Source organism: Tauraco erythrolophus, chromosome Z (assembly GCF_009769465.1).
Source record: "Tauraco erythrolophus isolate bTauEry1 chromosome Z, bTauEry1.pri, whole genome shotgun sequence".
In the NCBI taxonomy this organism is placed as follows: Eukaryota; Metazoa; Chordata; class Aves; order Musophagiformes; family Musophagidae; genus Tauraco; species Tauraco erythrolophus.
The window spans coordinates 36,845,722-36,860,573 of NC_141496.1; the positions used below are offsets into that span (position 1 = coordinate 36,845,722).

Sequence of the window (14,852 nt, forward strand, 5' to 3'; positions counted from 1 at the left end):
AACAGCAAGAACATGGCAGCTGAAAAGTCCTTGAGACCTCAGTGCCAACTATAAACATCAGTGCGCTGCCAGCATTCTTCTCAGAGTAAGTCTCAGACTAAAATCAAAACACAGAGGTTTTCTAGCTGCTAAACAGAAGAGCTAACTCTATCCCAGCTGAAACCAGGACAAACATACTGATCATTCGAGGCTAACCATGAGCTGCTCCTAAGCTCTTAGAAGACAATATCATAATTATTCCCAGTAAGGAAAGTCTTTAGCAGCTTTCACGTCACTTACTGAAGAAATAAGTCAACATATTCCATCTAAAATCATTTCAAGTAAAAGTCTTCCTTGTATTAAACTCTTAGTTTTTAAGAATTAGGTAGGGTACTGAAAGGGGAAAAGGGTAAGCCAAAGTAAAAGGCAGGAAAAACACACACACACACACACACAAAAAAAAAAATTCTAAAATACCATTAAATTTTTGAAATCACCAAAATCCTTCTATTTTAAATCTGCTTTGCCTTATTATCTAGTAAAATAAAGTTACCGAAGTATTTAAGCAACAGATACTAGAATGCAGATTTTGGCTTAAATCTATTGCAGAAATGCAGCACTTGGATAAAAAATAAAAAAGTAAACTAAAATCCATCTGTCTCCACTGAAAAATTCCAAAATCTTGCTGTATCAACTGACTAAATAATACTTTTTGTTATATTAAAGCACCATTACTCCTTAATTACATGTCTTAATTTATCTTATCTTTTCCTCTACTGTCTTCATCTAGGCATCCTCTCTGTCTTCTGAAAGTTTTTATTCAGCTGCCAAGTAACAGCTCACCCATAAATCTGCAGTAAGAATGTTAACAGAAGAGAGAAAATATGCAGATAAGACTCGTTTACCGAAGGATCCAAATGGGTCATCAGAAGCCTCAATAGTTATGATTGCCTTAGTCAAAGATCCAAGCAAGGCTCCTCCTGTTGTTTGATTCAGCAGCTGAACATAAAATGACTCCTCAATTTCAGGATTGATATCATTAATTATATAAATTGGCACAGATTTACTTGTTTCTCCTTCTAGTAAGACAACATCTGATGAAGCTACACTGTAGTCCTCACCTAGATTTGTAGATGAATAAAACAAAACAGTAAAAAACACAGAATATTATTGTTTTCATGGTTTCTTTCTTTATCTTCAGACCCAGACAGCACAGTCTTTTCTATTTCTCATTGCCTTTTAGATATCTGGATGGATTAAAATAAAACTTAGCTTGGACAAAACAGAGTTTGTACTGTTAGACCAAGAGGTAGTTATAAAGGTCTATTATCGTCTTCCATTGACAAGTTCACACTACCAAGATGTTTCTGTCTTTGCTTTCTAATTGCTCTCTGGCTTTCCAAGAGATAAAAGTGAACAGAAGCACCTTTGTTAAAGTAGATTTTAGTGAAGGGAACATTTTGTGTGTAGACCTCACTTTAGGCAAACTTGTCTCTAACTATGTCTAGATGAACAACTGAGACACAATAGATAATGGCTCTGCTTCAGAATCTAATTGAAAGCATACTCTGACATCAATCTATCTACACACTTTTTTAGAAAACTCTATTACATAAAAAAGAAACTAAAATACCAGTTCTCAGAGCATGTACAATCTGCTTATTCAATTTTGGACAGAGCTGAAATACAGTGGGTTTGATTTATAAGTGTCTAAGTGGTTTTGACCCTGCATACTTCATAAGTTTGCTCCTCTCTTTATGTACCTTCTCTATAGCAGGGACCAACTGGAAAACTTAAGGTCTCATTTTTAGAAGTTCAAGTCTTCTTGGGTTTTGACCGATTTTGCCTGTTTGTTCTACAGCTGAGTCCCAAAGTCTCACTTCCTCTCCAATAAGCTCATCTAAACAATGCATGGTGGGTTTAAATATGTACACAGGACTAAATAGCTGCAATATACTACTATAGTATTTTTTATTTTTATTTATTTTCACTTTGCAGATTTAGTGGACAACTAGGGGAACAAACACCCCATTTCCTTCACTCATTTCTCTTCCTAGATTCTTCGGTGATGATGTCTCAGAAGAATTTTCTAAAAGCTGATGCATGATATCTCCCATAGGGCTTGGATTCCTATTTGCTAAGCAGTCAGTAAATATCTCACTACTCTTTTTTTTGTACTTATTACACAACAGTGCATTAAATACACACTTGTTTGCTTTGACTGCTCAAAGCATACAGTATGTTCTTTCCACTTTTAACACAGACTGCATACTTCTGCTACTGGGATTTCTTACCAGCTGTTGCGGTTATTGGCATAGCTTTAAATTTCACAGAAACATCTGCAAATATCCCCCCAGTTCTGGTCACGTTAATGATTGGTCCAACATAATTTTCAGCAACTCGCACAGTTGAAGCTGAAAGCTGAAGTGTTCCAAAAGCATCATCATTGGCAGTGATAATAACATGAGCTATTGTCTCACCCACTAATCCAAGTCGAGGAGAATTTACAACTGAAATGTAAAGAAAACTTAAGTGAGATGGTGCCTGAGATGCTTACTATCTTTGGCTATAGAGTTCATAGACATACATGTGAGTTTAGCAGTTAGCCATCACTAGCTTTCAACAAAACTATCTTTTTCAGAATTGGATACAGTATAATTACAAACTGCACCTATACACTTTTGGTGTTTTAATTTTGTTATGGCAGAAAAAATCCCAATTTTTAATAATTTATTATTCTATCCTGCTGTGGAGCATGCAAGCCATTCACCATTGAAGAGGTGAGGTACTGTGAAATAATTTGTTTATTTATTTGTCTATAAGGCCAGTAGTAAGATCAATACAGTTCAAAAGAATTTCATTTTCACACTTGCTATGATGAAATATACATAAGATTTCAACTTCCCAGCAGAATTGTATTTGAAGTTTCCCTTAACATCAAGATCAATTTAAGGCAGGGGCGGCAACTAAACATGCCAAGAAGCTTTGAAGCACAAATCAAGTTTTAATGACCTGAATTTATCTGACTGAGGGATGAAGCAAACAATCTCTACAGTAAAAAAAACAACATGTGGCTGTAACTCTACACTACTTTCTTTTTAAAGACTTTTTTGGCTTTCAACAAACAAAACTAGCTTAGTTATTTCCTAATACTGAACTTTACAGAAAAAAATAACTAGAAGATCAGGTATTTGTACACAAAACTAATACTGTAATATATTTGGCCTGAAAAACTTAGGATAAGACAATGCAAAGGGATAAAGAAATGCTCATCCCTCCCTGACAAAATACCATGCTGAAGAAAATATATGCCAACAGCACGAAAGGCAGGTAACTCAGAGATTTCTTAACTCTACAGAGTTTGGCAGAGGTAAACAGTCTATCATTTAACTTGTCGCATTTTATTCTATATTAAATATAAATACTAGCCTTCATATTTAAATTGTGGGGTTTACACATGTAAGATACTTACTTGGCCGATCCTGTACTTTCTCAATCAAAACAATACTGCTTAGCTCTACAAATACAGATTCTGACCTCTCAGGATCATCATCATCCAAAACAGGCAAAGATATTGTGGCTTCACTTTCATTGGCTGCGAAGATCACGTAACCCATAATGGGTAAATAATCTTTTCCTTCCGTTGCTCTAACAACATCAGGTGGAAGGAAAGGTGATTTTTCATCATCGCCAATAGTTCTGTATGTTACCATTACTGCACCAAGGAGACCACCACGCCTTATTATTGTCAGGGAGATATTTTTTGATTCTTCCTCAACTTTTATTGGTCTGTTTCGCTCAGAAAAGAGGAAGACTCCATATGGGTCATCATTAGCTAAAACAGTTAACGTTGCATTAGTATGATTTCCAAGACGACCACTGGAGACATTGATGATCAAAACTGAAAACATCTTATCCAGTTCAGGAACTTCATCAGGAGAAACCTGTACTGTAATATTCGCTCTTGCTTGGCCAACATCAAATGTTACATTCCCATCTGTAGAGATCAGGTCTTTGGTAAGATCACAGACTATGATCCAATGCAGTGTCACCTGAGACAAGGCCCCATGTGTTCTCACAACCTAAGTGAAAAATATAAAGATCTGCATATTTCTGTTTTATGAAAAAGAAAAGCATAAAAGTATGAGATGGAAATAAGTAAAGACATTGACATGATGGGCTAAAAACAAATTTGTGTTTTTAAAAGACAGTGTAATCTTTATTATCTCAGCTTTGCTGTATTTGTTGTATCATCAACATTTATTTTAAGATAGTAGTACCTCAAGTGTAAACAAGTAGAAATAATTTTAAACCTGTGGGTATTATTATTACATCGTTTTAGCTTCAAGCTGAATGATACATGTTAGAAAACAGTATGAAATGGCGAAACAGATGCGCATGATAAAGTTGTTATAAACCCTACAGACCTATGGCAAAAACGTTGCAGAATGTCCCGTAAAAAGAGGGGCAGAGACAGAAGAGGACTGCACAGCAATATGAGACTCAAAGGTTTCTAACCTGCAGCACAATATTGCTGTATCCATCTTCAGGCTCAGTTCCATTTACCAAGAGTGACTCAGTACTGAACTCAAACACACCATGAGCGTCATCAGAAGCCTCAATAGTCACAAGGATGTGGGATGCAATTCCCAAGCTAGCTGTTGAGCGCAAGTTCCAAAAAGGGTTATTTTTTCTAGCATCTTTTCTTAAATGAATGCAAACAGCTAAAGAAATAAGGTAAAAAAAATACACAGGAGAGCACGACTGCAGTATCCATGCTGTTTTGTCTTTGGTTTTTTGAAATGCATGATAACTATCCACATGGATAAGGAACTGACTTTCAATAATGCAGTCCTGGCAGCCCTTCTCTGGAATTATGCACTAAAAAGATACAATAAATATTAACATTTTAAGGAAGGAACAGAAATAAAATGTGTTTAATGAATGAAAATGAAGCCGAATTTAGGATGATGGGGAGTTATATGGTAAACCACAGTCTAAGTAGATAGACCAGATGAATGCAGGTCTCATTCTAACATAAGCTGGAAGGAAAAAACAAAGAAAAAAACAAGCTCGGTAAACCCTACTACTAAGATAATTGTCTTGGGTGAGATAAGTTGCTGCTCAGAGAGAGAAAGAGCCTGGCACTTAAGAAAATAGCATTTCAAAAAAACCCAGGAAGCTGCAAAAAACCCAGAAACTTAGCCTCAGGTTCAAACTGAACTCCTTTGCATTTACAAATAAAATTGAATATCAGGCTGTCACAGGGAAATAAATTATTCAGTTTGGATAATGGGTGCTCACATAACATTTTCAGGTCTGCAGGATTTAATTTGAAGTCCTATATGATTAGGGTTTTCCCTCAGATTTTCTGTTATTTCTGCATCTAGAACTTTTTAAATTTTCTCAGTATTAAATAATCCCTGTTTTCTGTATGTCATTACATAAATACAAACTCAAAGAGAAGAAATGAAAAACAATCAAAGCATCCCTTTAAAAAATCTAACACAGCTTACTTTTCTTTAAGATTGTATTTGACATTCAGAGAATCACTAACATAAAGCACATATCAAAGCATACAGTCGGGTAATTTTTTAATTACCTTCAATTTAAAAAGTGTGTTTGCTTTTTGGTGTCCAGAAAAATTGACAATTTTCAAACAAAACTAATCTTGCAACCCGTATTTCTGGAATTACTATATTATGTATTCAACAGTATAGTTTTGATGGTATAGAAGCTGTTATTTTCTGTGATCCACTGAACACTGACTGCTACTGAAATTCTTTCTCCATTAAAATTGAAAAGAATGTTTTGACAGACCTTTACGATAAATCTAAATTAATCACCCATAACTGAAAGTAAAGTAACGCTATGATAAATTGTGTCAGTATAGTAATTTATGAGGGATAATACAGTTAGCAACAAAAAATAATTAATTGAAAATGCTTACCATGTTGATGGATAGTTGAAAGGAAGAAATCCACGTTCCCATCACCACTACCACTGCCATCATTTCTAAAGAGCTCAGCCACTTTAAGATGACAGACACACAGATATATACACATATATACATTTATAAATAAAGAGAAAGCAGAAAGTATTTTAAACATTTCTGGACAACACAAAAAGAGCGGGAAGTATTCTAGGAAGGCATCAGCTTTGGATATGAAAGTATACAGTATTTCTGATAAAAGCTAGAAAAAGTATTGTGTATGACACCTCATTTAATTTCTGACACTGGAAATAGCAACAGGAGGTCAGAAGGAAAGAAAACACATACACCTCTGCTCTCTCCTTTCTTTCTTTCCCACTTTGTGACCCCTCTTTGTACTTCCCCTTTCTCACTCCTAAATGAGGTCTCTCACGGAGAATTTGGAAATGTGAATTAAAAAAAAGACAGGGACTAAAATGCCCCAAACTTTCTTTTTCTAATATTTTCTTATAAAATGAAAGCATGTCAGAAAGTTGGAAAAATCTGCAGAAAGCTTAACTAATAGAGGCTCTAACCTAAGTTCATGTTTTCAACAGTGTTGCAAAGGCCAAAAACAGAGTTAGTGTTAAGAGGGTATCTGCCCAGTGAATTACTAAAGTTAGCTGTAAGTTTTCTGACCAAAAAAAAAAAAAAAAAAAAAAAAAAAAAAAAGAAAAGTCCATTTAACAAAACAACAATTTGACCAAAAGTCCGTATGCATGAAAGGTCTGAATTTTTTATCAAAAGAATCACGATGTTGCACTGTAGTTTCACGTTGCACCACAGACATTCAAGGTAGTATGATATAACTTCCCAGAAGGCATCACATTCGCATTTCTGGATTGTTTAAAAGAATAATATCAGCTTAAAATCACTTTATGGTTGCCAATGTTTCTATCTATTTTTTCCCTCCAATGAGCTTCACAATCTTCCTTGAAAAGTTTTCTTCAATGGAAACAAATTCTGTAAGGGCTGAGCATTTTTATGTGGCAGAAGCCCTGATGTTTACCATCCCTTGTGAGACTAGCATCTCACACCAGGATTTATTTTGAATGTTTTTCTTGTTCTTCCACAGAGCTACCAGCTACCTTTCCAGCTCAGCTAAACTCCTTAGGCCTCTCAACACTCAGTCTCCTACTGCTATAATCCAGCTGAGTAAGTTATGAGCCGGTGTATCACAGTTCTTCTGATTTCACTCAAGTGGTAGATAAGAAACCTCGCTTTGGCTGTTTAGCTGTAAATATTTTATAAATATTGAGAATTTAAAAAAAAAAATGAAATTAATATATTTTTAATATCTACTTCTCACAAAATTATCTAACGTGAAAAGCAGCAGTTGACTTTAAATAACCTAATGCACACTAATAATACACTTTCTTTGGGATCTAGTGGTTTCCAGGAATGATTAACAACATAGCTGAAGAACAGTTCTTTCCTAAGAAAAATTACAGCTCTCTGGAGGATGGGGGGGCGTGTGTTTGTCTTTAGAAATAACACAGAAACAGTACACCTAAGAAAGGTAAGATTTTAATGGATTAGTAGAGATCATGAAAATGCAACCAACGGATTAATGTACATGCCTTACCTCCTCCTTCCGGGTTCAAGAGCTCCACTTTAAAAGTTTTTTCTAATTCAGGAACAGAATTATCAGTGATGTTAACAGTAATGTACTTGTGTCTTTCTCCTGGCTGAAATTCCAGTGTGCCCACAACAGCCTGCAATATGAAAGCTCTTCACATTTTTGTTCAAGTCTAATGTTTTCATCCATATGAGAAAACAAATAGAAACTTGATTTTGTTTGTCTTTGTCAAAACATCTACTCTTCTTCACCTAAGCTTTTAAAAATTCTGCTGAATCTTTGTTATGAGAAAAAGGCATATAAATTCACAGAATTACAAGCATTCGCATTCATCCAAATTTTTCTGCACAAATATCAGTTAGACAATCAAACACAGATACGTACCAGTTATTTTGTTAAACATGTACAAATCCATGCACCTGAATGCTCATATAAAGTTCGATACCCTCAGCAATAATAGCAAATAGCTCTTCTTGCTGCAATGACAATTCTCTTAAGAAAAAAAAATCAAAACCAGGGGCTTTTCCTAGGAAATACAACATGCTGCACAGAAAGGAGGTAAAAGTCACATAATGAGTTATGTATTTTTAAAGTGAGTATTACACACTCATTTATCACATAACCATATAAAAAATGTGTTTCTGTGAAAAGAATCATAGCTAGGCTAAAATATTCAAACTTAAGGCTACCTCCAAGACAAATAACTCTATTAAAATCTTAAATAATTACATACATTGGCAATGGCCATACCTGATAATCTTTAGGACTGAAAGCTGTAAGTGGCACCGTTCTGTATTCCACCAGAACTGTTCCAAGAAGACCTTGTGCACGAACTACCAGTAATCTGACGTGTTCAACTTCTTCTTTAACAGTAATATGGGGCACAGCAGAGGCTGGCAGAATCATTTTATCACCTGGCTGAGGAGGTGGCCCCACCGAGAACTGCAGCAGACCTGGCAGACAAGAAGTACTATTTACACGGCTTTGCACACCAAATATAAATTACGATAACAAACAGAAATCAAAATATTTATAATATTTATATTAATCATTTCTGAAATTAAAAAAACAATTATTGATAAGTCCTTAGGACTCAATTGTGCCGTTTCCAGAGACATGCTGTGTATCTTCCCCTCACGACTGATATCTACATCAGTCTTAATAATGCCACAGCACAATAATGAATTCAACTCTTCCAAAAAGAACCTCAATATGTCATAGTACTGGGTACTTATTGATATAACTAGCCTGTGGAAATGTCTTTGTCAGGAATTCTCATCTGAGAAAAACTTGCACAGAGTCAATTACATGCAACCTTTATTTGCCCTCAGAAGGGAATCATCACCTGTTTGGTCAGGGCAGCTTTGATACATCAGCTTTCATTCTTGTATAAAAATAGTGAATTAATGTCAAGTTAGCTAAAGCGTAATACTTGCCTTTGCTTCCTCGACTATCAAGTCTAAGCAAAGTTTTTATCTGTTCAGCTAGAACTATACAATTATCTGCAACAAGACTGTATCATCTCCATCATTGTTACCATAAGGGTGGTCACTGGCTTTGATGCTGATATCAGTAGTTTCCTTTTCTGGATCTATACTTGCTCCACTGGTAGGAGTTGACCCTAGTTTTCCATCTCCAGACACTGCAGAGACTAAGGTCACACGGAAATATTCATTTAGCTCCGGAATGTCATCATCAGTAACATGCAAATTTAAGACCTAGAGAAGGACCAAATCACAGAGAAATCAAACCATGCAACATACATCACTTATGAGTTTCACGACCCTGCTTAACTTATCAAATTCTTTGATTAATCAGTCACCTGTATCTTCTGTGTAGTTCTGAAAGTAATGTAGACAACATTTTTGCTTTCCATGTTATGTAACCTAACTTCTAGGGTAATATTTTATGTTTAGAATACGCATTCCAAAACAAATTTACCAATCTACCAGAGATGGAAGGCATACTTTCTTAAGTGCTTCAAATTACATAAACACATAATCAAGTCAGCAATTATTTATTATCTACCTTAACACAGGCATAGTTTAAATTGTGTATATTGAAAATGAAATATCCAATAGATTTTGAAATCTTGAAGAAATTGTGCTTCTGAAGAGACTTTACAGTGATTAATATAATTTAGAGAGCAAGTAAAGCAAGGTTTTTCTGCCACCTGACACTTGAAATTGCAGATCACACTGTTAATGAACATGCTCTTCACAGGTTAACATATTCACCTCAAACTATTCCAGCTTTCTATATATTGTGATACAATTAGACAAACATATAGAAGAAAAGATTTAAGTAGCTGATTGTATTTAGAGGGGTGGGAATAAGCAGCTTTCAAACACGAAAGGAAAATCTCTTAGGATATCTCACCTGATAAGCAATCGCTCCCGATCTGTTAGTAAGGGACATGCCTGTTAGCTCCTCTGAATGTAGACAATAAATAGGACCACATAGCAGTGGAGCAAGAAGGCATACCAGCCCTTTTCTGCCAGTAGATAACATAAGACAGGCCTCATCCATGCTGCCTGAAAAGCTTAGGAAATTTTTGCTTTATATGACTGCATGCAATGCAGTGATACGGTTCAATGGAGAATTGAAGCTGAATGAACGGTGACATGAGCAAACTATTTTAAGATAGCACAAGCTTCTGTCAAGCTCTAATCACATTGTTTAACTGGCACCAGACCCACAATTCTAGTGGAGCTGCTGGGATCCTTTCAAATGGTGTCAGTGAGTTTCACTCAGCCCATACTGACTTCATCAGAGTGACAAAACCGAGGACAGTATTTTCTACTAACAATCCACCTTTTCTATTTTATGAATGCTAATAGAAGACACATTAACTTTCTACAGTATTGTGGTCCCACACCTCTTCAACCAAATATGAAATTCCTGTGCTGCAGGTCAGGATTGAATTCATAGAAGGAGACTAAGCTAAAGGGACAGAATGTGGCCAACAGATGTTGCAAGACACTTGATTACAGTGGTGAACCTTACTGTTGTCTATTTAATTGATGTAGAGATTCTGAGTTCCAAAAGTCAGATCAAAACCTGATCATTTTCCAATTTCAAAAGTAGCTGGATCCATTATTTCAGCCCAGGACTATCTACACCTCAAGTATACATATAGATATGCATAAATCTAATATATAAATATAAGTAAACATATCTCATATACTATGCACATTTGAACATACATGTACATATGGTGACCCCTGAACTGAGGTACACACAGATTAATAAGCATCTATCATATCATTTGTTAGTTGTCAGGGATGCAAAATATCCTGCAAAATGTAACAAAAGCCATGTGAAGGAAACACTCTCTAGCATGAAAAGCAGCCAAGCATCCTCAGAAGGTATTTTCCAGCAGCTTTGCAAAGGACAGGATGAATAGCTAATAGGAAGGTAGGGTTTACCTCTGATCTCTGCCAAGGAAGGAATGTGATAGTACCACTGCTGTTAGAAAAATCGGTAACAGAGTAATTAATGCCAGTGGAATCAACCTGTGAGATGATGTAATTTATATACACATAGTCTAGGGCTCCCCTTGTACGCTCTACAACGCAGGATATAGTGGAACCCTCATCGGCAGTCTGGAAGAAAGCGAGAAATTGAAACGTTTGTTATTGTCAAAGCAAATTAAAGCAATAAATGCAAAACACAGAATTCTCTAATGCTAGTCAAATGTTCAGGAAAAAAATTGCTGTCGTTACTTTCAGCACTTTCGGAGTGGTAGGAAGCTGATATTGAACTTGATGGTAGTCAGAATAATCTCAGTGCAATTTGCAACAGCTTCTAGTATCTCCATGAGGACTACAAGGTAAGCCAACAACTATATCCTGTCGTTTGTTTTGGACACAATATCTTCCCCCAAACTACATGTCAAAGGCAGAATCAATATGCTTGAAATGTACATGTCAAAAGCAACTGAAACTATTGTTTTATATTAATGTCAATTATTTTAATTTTCATTAGCAATAATCTAAAGAAAGATTTTGATTTGCCCCTTCCTCAACTACAAACACTACAAAAAAATCCCCAGATACATTAAAATTAAACTACACTACCATAACTCAGGAAAAACTTTGAGAAATTTTCTGTGCTACAGTCCTCTTTATAATTCTATCTTCATAGGGAACACAACTTTAACAGCAACAATTTCACATATCTAGAACAGAGTAGGTATTGATATTGATCATATATTTTAGAAAACTCTGATCATAGAACTAAAATAGAAAATAATTTTATTTGAAAATTGGCAGAAAGGCTAAAGTAATCTTAAGCATTAGATAAATTCAGAGCTGCTTTATAACATAGTTCAGATACTGCATGTGCTTCCAGATGCCTAGTAGACAGATATTCACATAAAGCAACCAAACTATTGATAAAATAATGTTGCGGATCTGCATCACCACTGAGAGCTCTAATACTTCCCTGGTGAAATAGACGTAAGACAAGTGCAAAACAATTAACATGCCATCTAAATTTTTAATGTTGCTTCACGGTTGGTCGATGATCTGTGGTATCACAGTATTAACAGTGGCATTTGAAACTGAAGGAATCTATTATCATAGCATATGGCAGGCACATAGAAAGCAAACTGAACTAAACTGAAAACAAGCATCACTCGGGCAAGATGGTTACTTTCAAACACATCATAAGCACTTCGGTTAGAAAGAATGTAATTAAAAGGTCATGAGAGTTCCTGAACTGGAAAGTATTCTGAAATTTGTTTTCCAAAATAATAAATAATCCAATACCAATAGAAACAGATATCACAGCTTTCTTCCTCGTAATTGATAAAAGAAGTAAAAAATAGTTATGTTTATCTCAATCCTTCAAAAAAAAAAATCCACCACCCAGAGAGGTGGTGGATGCTCCATCCCTGGAGACGTTCAAGGCCAGGTTGGATGAGGCCCTGAGCAACCTGATCTAGTTGGAGATATCCCTGTTCCTTGCAGGGGGGTTGGACTAGATGACCTTTGAAGGTCCCTTCCAGCCCTAACCATTCTATGATTCTATGATTCTATGATTCTATATATTGCATATATGGTGGCTACCACCAAAGAACAATTCAATGGTTTTAAAAAAAAGCAACTCACAGGCAGTATCAACCAAATTCACACCAAACATATGCAATTTATACCTTATAATTTAAGACAGCAAATGGCTGTGGAAAAATACATCACACCTAGTCATTGCATGACAATGCAATTCTTTCAAACGCATCATGTAACACAGAAAAATGATATAAAAATCTTTGTAATGATCCATTCTCCAAAAAAGAAAATTAAATCTTATAGTTTAATTGATAATTCAGTTTCAGATGTGACAGAAGTACAGGAAAAAAATGTTCTAGAAAAAGATAAGCTTTAGTCTTCAGTTTATGTAATAAAATCAATTTTCTTAAAAAAAAAATATTTTCAGGGATTTTTAAAACTGATATTGCAAATGCCACTGAGACTGTATTAACAGAACTTCACACATTTCCAAGAAAAACTTTGCTTAGCTACAAAAACTAGCAATGTGAAATCAAGGCCCTGTGCAAGTCAATTGGTCTTGCCATTAATTTTTCTGTGTCCAAAACTTCACCTATAGTTTCCCTTATGAACACCTTACCTCAGGAATACATGCTCCAGTGAAGCCAAATAAACCATTGGCATTATCACTTTTTTGTATTCTTAACCTTGCTGTGGTATTTTCTTGCGAAATTCTAGCTCCACCACGCACAGAAATGAGCTTTAGGATGAATAACTCCTCTCCTTCTTCCTCTTTGTCATCCTTTGCAGACACAATGAATGATTTATTGGTCTCTCCTTGCCGATACTCCAAATATCCAGAGACAGGGTGGACATCACTCTTTGCAGGAGTTGCATGGAGTTCATAGATCTCTGCTCGTGTCAATTTGCATCCATAAAGCCTTACATCCTGCATTAGCCCTGTGTACCTACTGGTGCCATTGATTCCTGCTCCGATTCTCACTATTCCTGGACCTGAGAAGGAAATTATAATTTTCCTCAAGTTATTGTATTTCTTCAAAGTAATAAATCTCCAGCTGAATAGCTGTAAGTGTTAAAAATCAATGGCAAACTGTTTATTATCTCTGGTTTAGGAATCATATTGATACTGAAATGCAAAATCAGAAGGTTACTCAAGCCTCATCTCAGTGTTGCACGTAGATCATCACAGGTCAAACAATTCTGTCCTAGACTGTTCAGGTTTTTCATCTTACTAGTTCTACATTGTCACCATCCCCTATTTTAACGGGGCTTGGAAACTTCTCTTTCCATTATAGATTGGCAGAGCACAATTGCAACCCCTCTCTGCTTTTGTTTTGCTAAATAGACTCCCTCTTGCAGGACAGTGGATCCATTCAGATGACGCTCATCATCACCGCATGAGGCCTTCTGGACACGCTTTCCCCCTAATGCACTGGGAATATGGACTTCAGAAACGTCCAACAAATTCCGAATTATTTTTACAACCATATTAATATTTCTCTGTGTTCAAAGAATTATCCTACTCAGGAAATCATAGGATCATAGCTGCCTTTTTCACAATATACTAAGCTAGTAGCTCATACTCATTCCTATTGTGCTAAAACACATAGATATATCTTCTTTGCAGCTGTTTCCTGTTTTTGGAAGAAACAGTGCTCTTGAATGTACTGGCAAATATGACACTAAGTCTCAATTCTAGAGACGAGCAACCACAGCAACTGGTATTGGCTCCAGGGCACAAGGTGGAGGGTAGTGGGAAAAACTGGGCTACTATGCTCACCGCTGTGTAGTATCCAACATTAAACGGAGAGAGATGAAATCCTTACCTTACAGTTGTAGTATCTCCAGATAGAGCATATGCCATCTCCGTTAATACAGAGAATTTACAACGACTCAAACATATCCTTCTAGCAACAAAAGCATTACTGCATTTCACACATCTTTGTTTTAGAAACTGAGGGGGAAAAAAATCTTTTCTCAGCTACAGTCCTGCAAGTCTGATGGAAATTATTAATTGCAGAGGCACTGCTTTGTTAGAGAGGGTAAATTTATTTCTCAGACTTCAACCATTGGAAACATACAAGCAGAAACAAAATACCACACTATATAGTTAATGAAATGTCCTCTCTATTCTCACTCTATGTTTGTGTACATATATGCATATAGATGTATATGCATTCAACATCACTATATGTTCGTTAATTCTTCGATTACAGAAAAGGAGATTCTATTAAAGAATGTGATAACCATTCATTGCCTACCCCCACCAAAGAAAATGTAACTGAAGGCTAGAGGAAGAAAGGAAAAAGGA

General features: G+C 35.8%; 1 protein-coding gene across 1 annotated transcript in view; it reads right to left on the reverse strand.

Annotated features, from left to right (window-relative positions):
- Window positions 1-14,852, reverse strand: part of ADGRV1 (adhesion G protein-coupled receptor V1) — a 306,160-nt gene that overhangs the window by 253,288 nt on the left and 38,020 nt on the right. Inside the window, exons 21-30 of the mRNA XM_086628926.1 lie at window positions 13,161-13,534; window positions 10,958-11,134; window positions 9,067-9,247; window positions 8,280-8,482; window positions 7,536-7,665; window positions 5,930-6,010; window positions 4,498-4,637; window positions 3,452-4,061; window positions 2,274-2,489; window positions 885-1,100 (exon numbers count right to left, since the gene is read on the reverse strand). Of these exons, the coding sequence (XP_086485052.1) occupies window positions 885-1,100; window positions 2,274-2,489; window positions 3,452-4,061; window positions 4,498-4,637; window positions 5,930-6,010; window positions 7,536-7,665; window positions 8,280-8,482; window positions 9,067-9,247; window positions 10,958-11,134; window positions 13,161-13,534 (2,328 nt within the window). The remainder of the gene's footprint in view (window positions 1-884; window positions 1,101-2,273; window positions 2,490-3,451; window positions 4,062-4,497; window positions 4,638-5,929; window positions 6,011-7,535; window positions 7,666-8,279; window positions 8,483-9,066; window positions 9,248-10,957; window positions 11,135-13,160; window positions 13,535-14,852) is intronic.